Here is a 15,994-nt window from a genome sequence, read left to right as displayed (position 1 = left end):
GGACGAAGGGAGAAAAGGGCTCTCATCTTTTACCCCAATCCTCCTCCTCCTCCTCTCATGCTACACAGCCAAACACCCTCTGAAGTTGGATTAGAAAATCAAAGCATCTTGTGTCTATGAACAACCCTCTCCTGCTTCTGCCTCTCACTGGCATTGTTTTAAATGCTGTAATAGTTGCTTGATGGTGGAGACAAGGCTCAGTCTCTGTCCATTTGAAAAAAAAAAAAAACGTTTAGGAGTTCATGAGAATGACTGGAGTGCTGCGAAGGTGTGTTTGGGAGTTATGGAGGTTCTTAGCCTAGGAGAAAATCCAGGTATACCTTCTCAAATGTGGTCATTGTGACTCTGTAGTTGTTCTAGCTCTTCAAGTACCATCTCTGTTGTAACAATTTTAAGAAATAAGGACCCAATAACAACACTTAATATTGAAACTTCACATAATTTTCACAAGAATCACTTCAAATTCTTGTCTTAGTGTCTGACCCAAAGTAACCGCCTGGAACAGCTATTACAGCTAACAGTGTAGGAATGTACATTTGGGTCAACAAGTGCCAGTTGTTTCCCCAAATCTCTACAACTGAGGTGGCAAATGCAAAGTTAGCGTGACCTATAGAGTCACAATGGCCACATTTATGGGAAATACAGCAGATTGAAATATGCTGGAAGTAGTAGCATAATGCTGGAATTTCCTTGAAACCTCCCCCTATTTGAAACTTCTTTCTTTCTCATTTTTTTTTTTTTCTGCTGTGAAAGCTACCTTAATTTATTCTTTTATTTGGAGCTTTTCCCCAGAGATATGTTTGTGGCTGAACTCTAAAAGTCACATGTGACTCCAGGAGGCATTATGAGATCATTCTAGATTCCTTTGGCTGATGGTGTTTGGAATTTTCATTAAAAAGGAAAACAAAAAAACTACAACCGTAAAAAGAGCCTATAACCAAGAGCAGCTTCAAATTACTTTCAAGGGATTCATCCAAATAAAATGTTCCTGTCCTGAATTCCTTCTTTCCATTTTCCTGATTTCCTTTTGTGTTTCCCTTCTACCCTGCAGAATCACATCGCCTTCGCTGAGGTCACATGACGTGGAGTCGGCCGTGTGGCAGACCCATTGGACATCCACGCTCTTCACCGTCCAATCCAATTAACCAGAGCGCACCGTTAAACCCATTCTGTGTGTGTCTGGTCTGTGGTATGTTGTTCTATGTTGTCTTTATCAGGCCCCTGTTGTCATTTGCAGCTTCTTGTATTCAAGGAAAAAAAAAGACAGAAGTGTCAGTATCTCAGCGGGACAGGCTGCTTCTGCTTCTCCACCTATGCACTTATTCTGAATCCTGTCAGACTCTCGCCTTCCAGATGAAGCTTGTTGTTCGGCAAACCCCGGAGCTGACTTGTTGCACACTGTGGGACACTAGAGGAACAAGTGAAGAACTGGATTGCACCATCTCACCTCTGCCTAGGTCAAATATTTTCACATGGGTTGGTTATTTTGTGTGTGAACCAGCATTGTTCCAATAAAATGTCTGGAAGGAAAGCCGTTCAGTAAGTAAGTAAGTGAAAGTGTCCGAACAGTGAGCAAACCCTCTCTTGTTATGTTGCAAAAGTTGATCTGCACCTTCAGAGTTTGTTAGTGCTGTTATCACATCAAACCCATAACATCCATAGGACTACTGTGAATATCAGATTGTGACACTGTCTGCTGGGCCCATATTTATTTTGAACAAATTTACTCAGACACTATCTTTCAATTAAAAATGCTCCTACATTTTTAGAGAGCTCCAAAGGCTCCTTTTGTTGCTTATGAGTTTTATCCTAGGGTCCATCTTAGGGTCCTAGATGGGTGTGGTACAGAGACAGAGGACTGTTTTGTAAGTTATATTCATAATAGGTCAAAATAATTAAGCAGCCCAAAAGTTTTAGAACAAGACTCAAATCTGTCCATGCCAGTATAAAACTAGATGTGATGTGGCGATGCAGATTTGGAGGAGATTGTGAAGTGTGAGAACGTGACGAGCTTGCTTTAAATCGTAGGGTTTTGGAATTGGACCACTTAAATTGTCTTTCTTGGGACTCTGATAAATATGGGCTCAGGTCAAAGTAGCAAATTACGAAAACTGCAAAACTCTCTGTCATTATGTATTCATGTGTCATTGAGCTGTCCAGACATCTCTTTGAGGGTTCAGGGTGTGTGTACATGAGTGTATGTGTGCATCCACTGAATCTTCAACTGCAACCAATGAAAACACCATACACTCTGTATTCTAACAAAACTGTCAAGGGTTACTTAGCGGCATCAGACAATCACCAACTCCCTCTCTCTTTCTTTGTTATCTATCTTTGTCTTTTTCTTGTACTTAAAATATCTAATGGTTGTGTGGTAGCAGGTATATTCTGACACTGTACATGAGGAATGGACGTGGTGAAAAGAGCACACAGCCTCTGCAACCCATGGTCAAAAGAGGGCAACATGCTTTGTTTTTATATGTCAAAGCTAACAAACACAAAGGTCAGTCTGACTCACAGGCCAAAACTGAGATTTTATTGTATGCATTGAGTAGTCAGATATAGTTCTGTTTGTCTCCCATCTGATGTTTTCTGCCATGTCAAATCAGGTTAAAGTGATGTAAGAAAACCTACAGTTGAGGTTAGTTCTAGTACCTGTTTTCAGTTTCAAGAGACATGCAGACACACTGGGCTGCCTTCACACTGGGAGAAGGCCGTCTCTGTTGTTCCATCTCACTGCCAGCTTCCTTGATCATTTAATTTAGTTTAAGTTTGGTTGTTGCACTATTTAAATTCTCTTTGTCGTTCCATTTATACATCAATTACTATCCCTCATAATGGATACAATGCAATTTCTTTTAATGTATGAATACTATTTTAGAATTGAAGTCAGTCATATTCCTATTATACTAGATGTTTATTCTAAGACCTGAAACAATTACAAGTCCTACAGACTTTTTCAGCTTCACAAATGTCCACTTTGTTGGACATGAAACAGAACATTTCTGCTTTTGATCTTGTCTGCTGTCTTCCCCAGATTCAAATGAGAAAACGTATTTCACTTTTATCTCTGTGTGTACGGTACTACAATTGGTACAGGATGTACTTAGTCTATCTTAATACAATAACTGAACTCATAACTGTTCACTTTTTTACTCTTTTAGATACTGTGTAGTCACACACCCAAGATACATGCAAACTCAAGCACTGTTTAACTTGCAAAAATACTTTTATTTGCAATGTTTTGGTACGAGACCTTCATCAGGCAAGATAAAGTTCTAGAACTGAAAACATTACAAATAAGCTTAATTTCTATATCTGCATTACAGATAAGTTAAAACTAGGGCTGTCAAGCGATTAAAAAAACAGTCTAATTAATTACAAACTTTGTGATTAATTAATGAAAATTAATCGCACGAACGAGTATTTATTGTAAGCCTTTTAACTTATTTCAATTGGTAGATGAGTGAATCAATGAATAAATGGACACTCTCCAGTTTAAAAGGAGGTGATTTTTCAACCTTGAAGCTTTCCCATGTCATGAAAATTCCTTGCTGCATCAAACACTCCTGCCAACAGTTCTATCTATCTATCTATTTTAATGTGTAGGTTCTCTCTGTACTGGCCACAGACGTGATATGTATTCTTATGTTACTCTGAGCAATACAGCAAACAAACATATTTCCCAAAATACTGGAGCACATTACAATTACTCACATTGGACATGCTGAAACAGTCCATTTTTTGCCGGTTATAAATGACTTAAACCTGCATTAATTACTATTTTTGGCTAGTAGCCCCAGTTTGTGACTATTGTGTTCTTCAAATACATTACAGTTACAAAGCGAACATTATTTTCATCAGCACTAGAGACGAACAGCTCATCATCTTCCCAGGGACAATAGGACATGTGTTTGGGAAGAACAGAGATCCTGCCAGGCGACTTTGAGGCAGAAGGGATGTGTTGTTGCTATTACTGGCTGGCTACTCAGCACAAGACCAACACACGCTCATACTTAAACGACTGAATAGGTTAATTATCATCATCTCCCAAAACAACTTGACCGTTGCAGTATACCAGCATCAGGCGTACTGAAACTTTGGTTACGTTTAGGCAAGAAAACTACTTGGTTTAGGAAAACATTGTGGTTTGATTTTAAATAACTACGTTATTTCATTTACAAACGTACCTATGTTATGTAGATAACTTGCGTTACATTAACGGAGCTAACAGCTTACAGCTAACTAAGCTAAACACACAGCAGAGGACTGAGTTTCTAGTTCAGAGGAACATGAAGCGTTAAACAGTGAACTGCAGTGTAATGTGACAACAAATCATGTTTACAGTAAATAAATGTACTGATGTACTGTACTGAGCACAGTTTGGGGTTAAAAATGAATTAATGCAGCTTTAACTGGTCCATCAATTCATGAATTGCCGTCCTTAGAGTACCTTATTGTTTTAAACAGTGACAAACATTAAAACTGATCAATGATACGTATTGTATATTTCCGTTGTATCAAGGTGCCACCCCTCGTTTGAATTAAATCATTCTCCTTTGTAGCAATAACAAGTCAGGCTTTCTTTCCCATTAGGAGAGAGGATATGAGTGAATTGAAGGTCTAATTCTGTTGCCCCTTCAAATCTCTATTTTTGTAATAATCACTGAAGCACTTATGAATAAGGACTCCAGGTAGGAACATGCAAAAAGCAGCACTTTAAATCAATCTGTCAGGGGCCTATCACAAAGAGACATAACGCTAGGAAAGCCAGCAAATCAATGGCTTTCCTGGAGGGCACTCTCCTGCGATGTGTGTTGCATTTTTTGAGCAGTTTTTAGAAGTTGAAATATGTTCAACTTTACTGCACAAGTGCGTGAGTCGCACTGCATTAATTACATATGATGGTTTGTCCAAAACATGCTTTCCAAGGCGTTTGCAAAGCAACCGCACCTGTAGCGACGAGTCTCTGTGTGGTCGGCTCCTAACTCTTCTCATTGCTGATGAAATGGCATTGCAGACTGCTTGAAAACAGACATCACACAGAATATTCAGGACTCGAAAAAAAAATCTGCTCAAATGTGCATTGCGAGAGCTACACTACCCTAGTCTAGTATATATAAAGGAAAAGAGAACTGATATAAATATATATAGTATATATATATATCCTTTTGGTCATATTCTACATTACTACTATTTTCTTATGACTGTGCACTGTGTGAGTGTTCACGATAAATGTTTCTTTTTCTCCTCAGAACTGTTATTGCTTCTTCATGTCATTTGAATAAGATGAGGTATATTTCATGTTATTGATTGAATTACAGTTACATTTTTATACCCTGTTTTGTGAATAGTAACATTCATGTTCTTCGTGTTAATATTTATGTTCCTTACCCTGCTGTGTATTCCAATTCTTTCCTCAATTGAGCTTGTTCTGAGACATAGGTTATAAACTTTTCTAAACTTGGTGTTTTTTATCTTTTTTCTCCCCACACAGTCATGTGCTTTCTTTGCTTCTAGTGGACCATTTTGTATGGATGTTGTTGCTCTTCTTCTATTCAAATTCTTTTTATATTATGCATATTTTTATTCAAATTTCCTTTCTTTTCAACTTTAGTTCAAATTGTGACCTTTTACACTGTAGAAAAAAAGAAATTTACAGCCTTTGAATAAAAAACATTAAAAGGGATCAAACATTTGGCTCCAAAAGTTGCCTCTTTGTTCTGTTTTAAAAGCAATGTAACATGTATGATGTTGGTTCTGCCCACCCATCCTCACTCCCAAGTTATGTTTTGTCACGCCCCTCCTTGTCTGCCAGATAGCCATTCTGCCAGAAGGCCTATTTAGCACATGGTTAATGAGAAATGTTGCAGTTTGGTTAGTTTAGGCACCAAAACTACTTGGTTAGGGAAAGATCACTTTGTTGTACAAGTGTAAGATTTATGGCAGGAGCACTGCTGAGAGTGAAGACACATTTGTAAGTGACCATTTCTACTGAGTCAGTGGAAGTGAAACGATGATGGTCTCCAGATACCATATACTCTTTACTGATAAATCCTCAGAACTTTTGGGGGAAAGCAATCACATAGTTCTTATTGTGCATGTACTGTATTTGTTACATTCCACAGCTGTAGGAGGACTAGGAAGTCTGTTGGAATTTGATGCTAATTTAAGCTCTAAAATGTTTGGGTTTTTTTATTAAAAAGGACACTGTCAAACAGGTACATAACATAACACAGATAACATAACCCATCTGATAACTACACAACACAAAGACAGTGATTCAAACATGCAGGCTATGTAGTTTCACAGAGTCCATAGCAACCAGCATAGCAACAATAGAAAATGTTGCATTTTAACAATTTTCTGGCATAAACTCTTCGTAATAACTAAAACACTAAAATTCATACACATTTACTGAGTGAAGATTCTGAAAATGAAATATACATTAAATTTTTTGCTAAAAAATATAATCAAAATACACTTAAATGCAGAAACTCAAAATATTGCATTTTTCTAATAATGAAAGAAATGTCCACCATTTTTTTTTCTTTTTTTTTTGTCTGTTTAGCGGACTTAAACTTGACAGTCATGTGACATGGATGCAGGACAATAGAAAAAAATAAGTAGAATAAAAAGTTTGTCACAATTTTAGAGGCATTATTGTGAAACTACTACTTTTTGCACTGTGGACCTCAGTAGCTATTAGACATTTTGATGTGACTGGGTTACCACCACTGGTCCCCTCCACCTCTTGATGTGAAAGTCAGCTAATAAGCATATAATGAGGCCGTGATATGCCACATTTGGTACAAATGTCTACCTTGGACAGATCTATGGTTTAAAGAAACATTAACTGCTAACATTATATATGGGTATATACTGGGCTGACAGCTGTCATGTAAACATCAATACCACTGGAAAACTTTATTTCTGAAAAGCTCCAAAATATCCACGGCTTGTTAATAATAACAAAGCGCCTGAAAACTAAACAAAGGTTAATTCTACGCAGTCAGGAGGACAGAATTAAAGATTCTGTGACATTTACAGATTGACATCTACTAATGGATTTGTGTATTGTTTGCTTCCTCTTTTCGTGGACTTCCCATCATATTTCCTGCGGCTACTTGTGAGTGCTGTCACTTGAACGGAAACAGATGTGGTTTGGGGGCACTTGCTGAAACGACTAATGCTGTCATTCTTTTTGGGAGGACAGTCCCCGGTGTAAACTGGACATACTGACTTCCCCGTAAGACACGTATCTACCACACAGCGAGGTCTGTGACCATTTTGTCCCATGGAAGGACAAACCAACAGACAACTCGACTCTTGTGATGGATGCTTTAGTAACATTAGTATCTGCCTATCTGTGATATAAAGACAGGGAGATGTAGATGCAGAATGTGCTTTCTCTTTCTTGGGAGATTTTCAAAAGCATATCTAAACCAAAAGAAAACAGAAACCCATAATATTCACATATTATTATTGTACCCGCAAATTACGTATGCATATCCATATCCTTTTTTTAAATTATAGTTGGTGTAAACTACAGTACATATAGAAAAAGCATCCCTGACAGGTTAATGGAGAGCAAGTCTTTGTAGTTCTCTTTCTTTTTAGCTGCACATCCAGACAATGTGCTTTTGCAACACACTCTTATTGAAAAACCAGTATTGTTACATGGCTATAATTATCTTAAAATTGTCATGCAGTGGATCATGTCTCTGAGGATTAAACTGCACTAATGTGCTCTCGTTGGTCTCTTCACCAATGACAGTGGAGATGTCCTTGCATCACAGCCAGTCTGTTAATCGTTATTTAAAAGCAGCAGTGGCACGGCCTTGTGAGTTCTGCTCGTTGCTCATAGCATCTGTTTGACACTGGTTTTGCGCCCATCTGTAAATAGAATCACGTTAATTATCATTATAGCAATGTAATGTATTGTGTAAGCCATATATAAGTGCATTACATTTAGCACAGTAATAATATATATTTCTACAATTTCTAACAATTTAGAAAATACTTTGGGGTGTACTATCACAGTAATGACTGCGACTGTAGACATTTCAGCATTAACCCCAAACCATCGAACACCTTAAGATCCGTACTGGTACACCTGAGAGACAGGACACCCAAGGAGTGGTGTACGACATCATCATGCTCATCATGATCAAACTGGACAAGAGACTGAGTAAACCCCTGAAACAACATCATCTGTTGGTGAACACCAGACCAAAACCACTGTCAGCATCCACTGTGAAGAGGCCAAAGGCCACATGAGGAGTCAGTGGTCAACTGGAGAAAGATAAAGGAGGACATTCACCATCTTTGAACAGAGACAGAGTTTACTATCTCTATTCTTATACATGTTATCATGTAAGTGGTCATGTGATGACAACAGAACCATCTCCATAACGTCTAAGTTAACTCCATCTCATGAGGAAGGGTCTCACCAAAACCGTGCAATTTCAGGCAGATGGCCGTGGTTTTGCAGGACATAGCAGTGCACGCTTCAGTGAACTCTGTGACCATCTCAGTCAGTGCTCCTTTTTTACTTAAATCAAAATTGTATTATTTACAAGGCATGTACAACAATCAGCACCAGTAAATAAGTATACCAGCAAGACAGTAAACTGTATATTCCCCAACCCTTCCCTCCTGCCCCTTATCCCTAAGTAAAAACAAACAAACAAGAAGACCTTTTGCCCTGAGTGTAAGTTGTTTTTTTGCTTGGCCTCACATCTATGTGCATAGGAAGTGAAAGTCTGCCTCGCAAGACTGTTTGGGTGGTTATATGGGAGGTTTTCTGCCAGAAAAGCCTGTGGGAAATCAGGTGGTACAGTATATAGATGGTCAGGCTGAAAAATTCAGCCTGACCATCAGGTTTCAGTTGCAGTTTCGTTTGGTTTTAACAAAACTACCTGGTTAGGTTTAGGAAGATCATGGTTTAGGTTAAAATAATAAGTCAACGTTCACTTATGGTTTCACATGGGACACAAACAGCGACAATCACAAAAAGTAAAAATTATCTAAGTGATGCACATGCACATGAAAAACTGAAAGATCTGGAAAAACTCAGCAAGTGGACTTTGTGTTAAGAATTTTGTGTCAATCATGACACATTCTTTACACCTTATCGTTTGAACAGATGGTAGATGTGTTTGATGAGAATGAAAGAATAAGAGAGAGTTCAGGGATCTACTGTGGTCAAGTGGTGACAAAGCCTTCTCCTGAGACTCTCTGCTGCAGATCTATCACACTGGAAGAGATATGGACTTTGATAGTTGATCCTTGAAGTGTTACAGAGTACCACTGAGCTGCCTCTTCATCATCATCCTCATCTGCATGCATGCTGATATTAAGGGACTTCTCAGTGTGAGTGACTGGATGCTGCACGCTGGCAGAGACAGTGGGCCTGAGCTCAGTAAAGCCTATGAAGCAAAGACATGGAGGTGGGGGTGCTTGGGGATGTGCCTTGCCTCAGCTCCGGGGTGTGGACACAGCAGGGGTTGATGGAGGAGAACTGAACTGCAGTCATGCAGTCATAGCAGCTGCAGTGTGGCCACCGAGCCACCATAATCCTTAATTCCAAACATCCACATTTTTGATTTGAGATCCTGCCTCAGCCAGTGGCGTGTGTGAAATTCATTATCATCATGTGAGGAGATCAGAGGGGGAGAGAGGCAGGGAGAAAGGGAAAGAATGCATTCATATATAGAGTGTGAAATGAATGACTTTAATCTGGTCCTGCTACTTATCTGTGGGTGTGAGCGCTGGATCGCCGCAGATGAAATAGCTTCATTGCATCAAACAGCATGTAAGATGAAGTGGATCATTTACCCAGAGAAAATGCTGTCATTATGAAGTTAATGACTCGTAGAGCTCATAACCATAGTATAGGAAAACATGGTAGTGCTCTGCTACTGTATCTGCACACACTGGCCCATATTTTCAAGTATCACAGTGTACAAGTTAAATCAGTTTGGCCTTTTAATCGTAATTATTCAATCATTTGTGGTAGCTGTTTTTCATAATGTACATGAATGCAGCTCTGATATTTCAGTCCATGGTGACTCTGTGCAAGACACCAATGGCAATAATAGGAAAGACAGTAGAAAGCAAGACACATTTCTGACTAATTTCAAAAGAAGCAAAAAGCATTTATCAGAGTCATCACTACTATAGCCACAAAAAAACTAAAGGAGAAATTCACAAAATTGAAAATGTTTAGTCAAAAACGTAGTCAACCCCATGCCAATGGAAAGTTGGGTGAAGTTTCTTAATCAACCCTGTTGCTAGTTGTGATACATTGTTTTAAATAGTGTGATTGGTCGATAAAAAAAACGTATAAAAATGCACTCTAAGTGATATTAGGTAAGAAATTGACAGTGACATAAATAGGCCTAATCACTGAATTAGTCTCCATTAAGATAAGATATAAGACATAGTCTCATAATGAATATGATTTTATTTAATTAAGACATACTCTAAAGAAGCCTAAAAAGTGTTTGAAAATACAGACCTACACCTGCATACTGACATACTGTTAGTTGTTTGTTTATATGTAAACCAGTAAGGGGTGTGATATAAGAAGAGGGAGACTAAGAATGAACTGTAATGTTCTGTGTGATCACTTTATTGATTAAAGTCAGAACTTCAGTCAGCTTATCAACAAATCAAAAACCAAATCCAATAATACTGGAAGTTGGTTTACAACTCAGCACCACTGAGACACTCGACAAATGCAATTTGCTGCACTGATGAATTTGCAACTTCCGTAACAATTGTGTCAGAATCTTTGTGAAACCAAAAACAGGCTCTTAAGAACCCATGGTGTTTGATAAGTTTGATCAAACAATCAACAACTGAAACAAATTAATAACTTCATGCTCATCACTAGTTTACCTGCTAAAATTGTGCTATATGAAGAATCAAACCGTCAACATTCAGATGACAAAACAATCTCACCATAAGATCCTTCTGGAGTCTTCAATAATATCATAATAAATGATCATCATCAGTTGTCATGGACGTGCAGGTGTTTAAATGTAAATATTTCTACACTTGACACCTTTCACACTGCACATGATCCTCTGTGATTTCAAAAATTCCACATTCAGTTCATGAAAAAAGAAAAATGGGAGGTAAGTTTGGAGGCATTGAGGAGTGTAATCTTTTTCAATGATCTGTGGTGGTTGAAATGTTTGATAAAGTGAAGCCCTCTGTTCGTCCTTCAGACCATTTCCTTTTTATCTGTAACTGATGTCTCATTGGTTTATGGTTTAGAATATAATCCCGCTCTAGTATTCTTTTCCACAGGACATTCCCCACAAGAAGAAAGTTAAGATGACATTTCAGGGAGCTTTTACAAAACAACTGGAAGTGACCTCACATGTTCAGTATTAGTTATCCTTGACCAAGTATGAAATGAATTCACTCTACAATGGTGGACTCTAGAGAAAGCCCAGGTAGTCAGGAATAAAACTGTTTAGGCAACTGTTGTCATCAGACGAAGGTGATCTTTGTGGGTTTTCTCTCTTCCTCTGCACTCTGAGCAGTGAGCTGTCTCACCATATTTCTCAGTTAGATAAGCTTGTCTATGAGCCGGGGCTCCTCAGAGCCAGAGCTCTCCATCAGAACTGGCTCTATAAACATCAGCACAGCTTCTACCTTGACCCAGACTCTGATGGATGACTGTACTCAGCCTCGAATCTGACACTGTGGGCGCTTCTGACTCACCGCCTACGGTGTCTAACTGTAAGAAGGAAAATATTCACACCACCAACAGTAAGACTGATACTCAACAATCATTATAATAATGCAGCTTGATTATATGTTCATTGTATAATTGATCTGCAGTGGACTGTTTTTCAACATAAAGACCTTAAAGGGATATTCCCTCCATCTTCTTCTTCACTGCAGACCCTCTGTGTTTTACTTTTAGGTGTAAGTGAAGCAGGGAAAAAAAACAAAAATAAAGACGCTTGCTCATTATAGCACTTGGCTACGTCTCAAAAACTATTTATTTATATGATCTATCTATTTATTAAAACTGACATTATGATATTTAGGTTTCTGCAATGTTTATTGTGATATGAAAAAAAAATGAATTTCTTCCAGATAACTTGAACAGTTCTATCTGGACAGAATTAATCAATCTAGAGTATTTGGGGTGATTTTGTAAATAAATTGATCAAGAATGATTTTGATTTGCTGTGCATGCAGAGCCTTCGTGTCACTTACAAGCAACAGACTCCTGATGTATCCATGAACCATTAAACCAGACTAAATTCTGTAATATTAGACAGACATGTCTTTTAGTCAGGATTATGGAAAATGAGAACTGGTAAGTTTTCCTCCTGTATCAAGCAGAAAAAAGTTGTAGCATGGCGTGTTTTGAGTGAATTGGCCATTGCACATCCTGCAATGTGACTATGTGACTAAACGATATATTGTGCAGCCCTAAGAATTGATTTTCATTAATTAATAAATTATCAATTTGTGTGGTGTTGCAGCTTTAGTTGAGGAAGTGGCAACAGTATTATCAAACTACTGCTGAGGCTTAGCATTCAATGATATCAGTGGTTTCCTTTTTATCATTACTGATTATGACCACCAAGGAACACAGCTAACAGTTCAATCAGAAGAGACAGTGTGGATTAAAATACAATTCAAATGAATAAACCCAGTCAGCCTAGAACCTCACCAAAATTCAAAACCAACAAATCCACAGAGATTGCTATATCCACTGCCCTCCACTCAGTCTTCACACACCTTGAAAATAACAACAGCTGCATCAGAATGTTGTTGTTTTTTTTTCAGTTCAGCAACCAATACAATCTCCCCCAAGAATCTTGGCAGTTCGGGTTGGCAGTCCCACATCCTCTACATTAGTGGTCAACACTGGAGCCCCCCAGGGCTGTGTACTCAGCTGCCTCCTAATCAAGTTCAGCCATAACTGCATTCCAAGACATCAAGAGAACACTATTGTGAAGTTTGCAGATGGCGTTAACATCATCAGCCGGATGACAAGGAATGATGAAATCAACAATCTTGCAGAGCGGTGCACAGAGAGCAATCTACTGCTCAACATCAGCAAACCCAAGGAGCATATTGTTGATTTTAGAAAAAAGGAGGTAAAGACACATCCCCCTGTCTTCATCAGTGGAGCTGAGGTGAAGCAGGTGAACAGTTTTAGGTTACATCACAGATAACCTAACATAGTCATTATCACATATCCCCACCCTGGTAAAAATAAATAAATAAATAAATTTAAAAAAGGCTTTACCTGACCTACAATCCCAAAGCGTCAGTATTTGACAAGTTGAGATTAAGACTCAAAACACAACTTTTGTAAAAAAAAAAAAAAAAAAAAAAAAAAATTGGACCTTTAGTGAAAATTTAGATGGTTAATTAAAAGCTTGTGAACAGCCCAGGACAGGAAGGCTCTAAAGTGGGTGATTAAAACTGCCCAGAACATCACTGGTACCATTTACAGAGCATCAGTGACATTGGTGAAGTCTGCACAGGCTAAAAGACAACACCCATCCAGTCACAGTCTGTTCACCCTGCTACCATCTGACAAAAGATACAGAAGTATCTGCAACTGTATCACCAGACACCAGACAAACTAATTTATTATTACTCATCTGTTTTAGTGGCATAAGTGGACTACAAACTACATTTCGTCACACAACCTTGAGTTGTAAACAGCAAACTGCAAAACAAAATTCAGTGATTCACTCATGTGTCTTCTCCTTCGATTTAATACTGGAAATCTGTTACAAAATTAGCTATCTCTAAGCCACAAGTCTTTAATTAAAAGCTAGTATTCAAATAACATAAAGGAAGCGTAAAACCCATCGAAGATGATAGTATTGACCTGTACTTCTTAATAAATCACTTGGTGAATTTAACATACCATAATGTACATTTCAATGGTACTATTTTCACTTGTACACCAACAGCTGTTTCATGGAGGGTAGCAGTATCAGAAAAACAACAAAATGAAAGTGACTTGAACACCTATTTGGGAATTTACATTGTTTCATTAAGAGCTTGTAGAATAAATACCACAGAAACAAACTAGAATGCCACTCAGTAGAATGCATACCTCTGCCAAGGCCCAACAGTTTAATTCAAAAAGGCCAATCCAATATCAAACTTGATAACCTTGTATCACTCTAAATTTTAAACCACCCATAAGCGCTTAACAATAAATTGATCTAACCAGATCAAGAATCTGCATCAAGTTGTTCTCACCCATAGACAGCAGCCACCTTAATACAAGAGATTGTTTTCATCAAGATCAATGCATTATTCCCTGAGAAGTCAACAAAAATGTTGAAATGTTAAAAAAGTGAGAAAAAATGCCTGTATCCGTCCCTCAAGCTGAATCAGCACCAAGCTAATGGGGTCTGCTCATCCAAGTTTTTCAGTTCAGTTCAGTTCAGTAGTTTTTGTGTAATTTTGCTGACAAACCAACCAACCAACCAACCAACCAACATTACCTCCTTGGCGGGGGTAAAAAAAAACTTTTCCATGATTAAAATTCTTCGTACTCTAGAGAGCACTCAGAAAACTCCCTTTTTAAAAAGTGCTCATTTTTCTGTGTTGCAGCAGCCTGAGGGTGGAACTCGCAAAATTAGGATTAATTTCTAGGGACCAATAATAGCTACATGTAATGTCAGGGAAGTCTGTCCAGTAGTTTTATAAGATAGTTTTTCATAGATCATGGAAGTTTGAAACTGGAGTCATATTTAGACAAAAAGTCAGTGGGTCAACAAATGTATTAACCATCCTCTGGGGACATGAAAATTCCAATGTGAATTTCATGGTAATCTGGCCAAGAGATCAGACTGTGTTGAAAAGTGACTTCATACTGTTCATTCAGAGAGAATGCATTAAAGCTTTTGTACTTTGGATTCTCCACTTATTAACAATATGAGCCTAAATATAGCATCAGCTGTGTCTGTCAAACAGCCTGCTGCTCATTCAGAACAGGACTCGTCTGTCCTCCCAGCTCTCATAATGGAAGGTCTCTGGATCCATTACCATCATTTAGCCCTTTGGCAGTGCTCACACTTGCTAAACAATTACAGCCTGTCCTGCTAAGGCTGGACATGGACCAACACATGTGGACATGCACAAACACACACACACACACACACACACACACACACACACACACACACACACACAGTAAACATGAATACTATATGGATCACATCATGCTGTAATCTAAAGCGTTTCACCACACATGATGTTACACTACACTGTGGTTTTAGCCATTCATGCTGCTAGTCTGATCACCATCTTATGTGATTGGCCACTGCAAAGTGACGTCAGGCTGCATTTCTCCTAAAGTTGCATTTCTCCAGCGCTGTTTTAACTGGATGATTTTGAATGTTGCACCTGTGTGATGGATCTAACAGACGTTGGTGCTAAAATTGAACTTTTGGTCAAAGCTACAGTACATAGTGAAGCACTCGTTCTTGCGACGAGGAAAGAACTAAGGGGCCCTTCTTGAAGGATCTATTGCACTTTGACGGAGGAGCAAATTACCACAGCATTGGTGAAGACCTCCGCTAACATTAAATCAATTTTGAACCTCAAAGCACAACATAAATGTTATGCCTCAATAATACTAAAAGGCTAAATAAAAGCCAAAATAGTTAAAGAAAGTGAGACATGATACTTTACCATTTCAATGACAAACAGCTGCTGTGGGTCCTCTTTAAAGACCGAAGAATGGAGAGTAAATAAGGAAATTACAAAAATGTAAAGAATGATCAATTCCTTTCCACAACCTGATCAATACTTAAAGGATAAGTACCGTTTTTTACAACCTGGACCTTATTTCTGGCAAAAGATATGGTCATTTACTCACCCAGATAACTTTGGTGTCATTCGGCGTCGTTCGGACGAAATTAGATCCAGTGTAGCGCCGATATATCCATATAATGGGAGAGACGGGGCAGCGACACACAGCCTC

At 38.4% G+C, this 15,994-nt stretch overlaps 1 protein-coding gene across 4 annotated transcripts in view; it reads left to right on the top strand.

Annotated features, from left to right (window-relative positions):
• Window positions 1–5,696, top strand: part of plppr5b (phospholipid phosphatase related 5b) — a 161,558-nt gene extending 155,862 nt beyond the window's left edge. For 3 of the 4 annotated variants that reach the window (XM_084340506.1, XM_084340504.1, XM_084340505.1), the window contains one exon: window positions 1,052–5,696. In XM_084340506.1, coding sequence (XP_084196632.1) covers window positions 1,052–1,081 — 30 coding nt within the window. In that variant the 3' untranslated portion in view covers window positions 1,082–5,696. The remainder of the gene's footprint in view (window positions 1–1,051) is intronic. The other variant, XR_014621183.1, reaches the window with a different exon arrangement.
• Window positions 5,697–15,994: the final 10,298 nt, after the last annotated feature.

This window comes from Pagrus pagrus (genome assembly GCF_965226575.1).
Source record: "Pagrus pagrus genome assembly, chromosome: 20".
NCBI classification, from domain to species: domain Eukaryota; kingdom Metazoa; phylum Chordata; class Actinopteri; order Spariformes; family Sparidae; genus Pagrus; species Pagrus pagrus.
The sequence above is the reverse complement of the archived record's forward strand: the minus strand, read 5'-3'. Positions and strand labels throughout refer to the sequence as shown.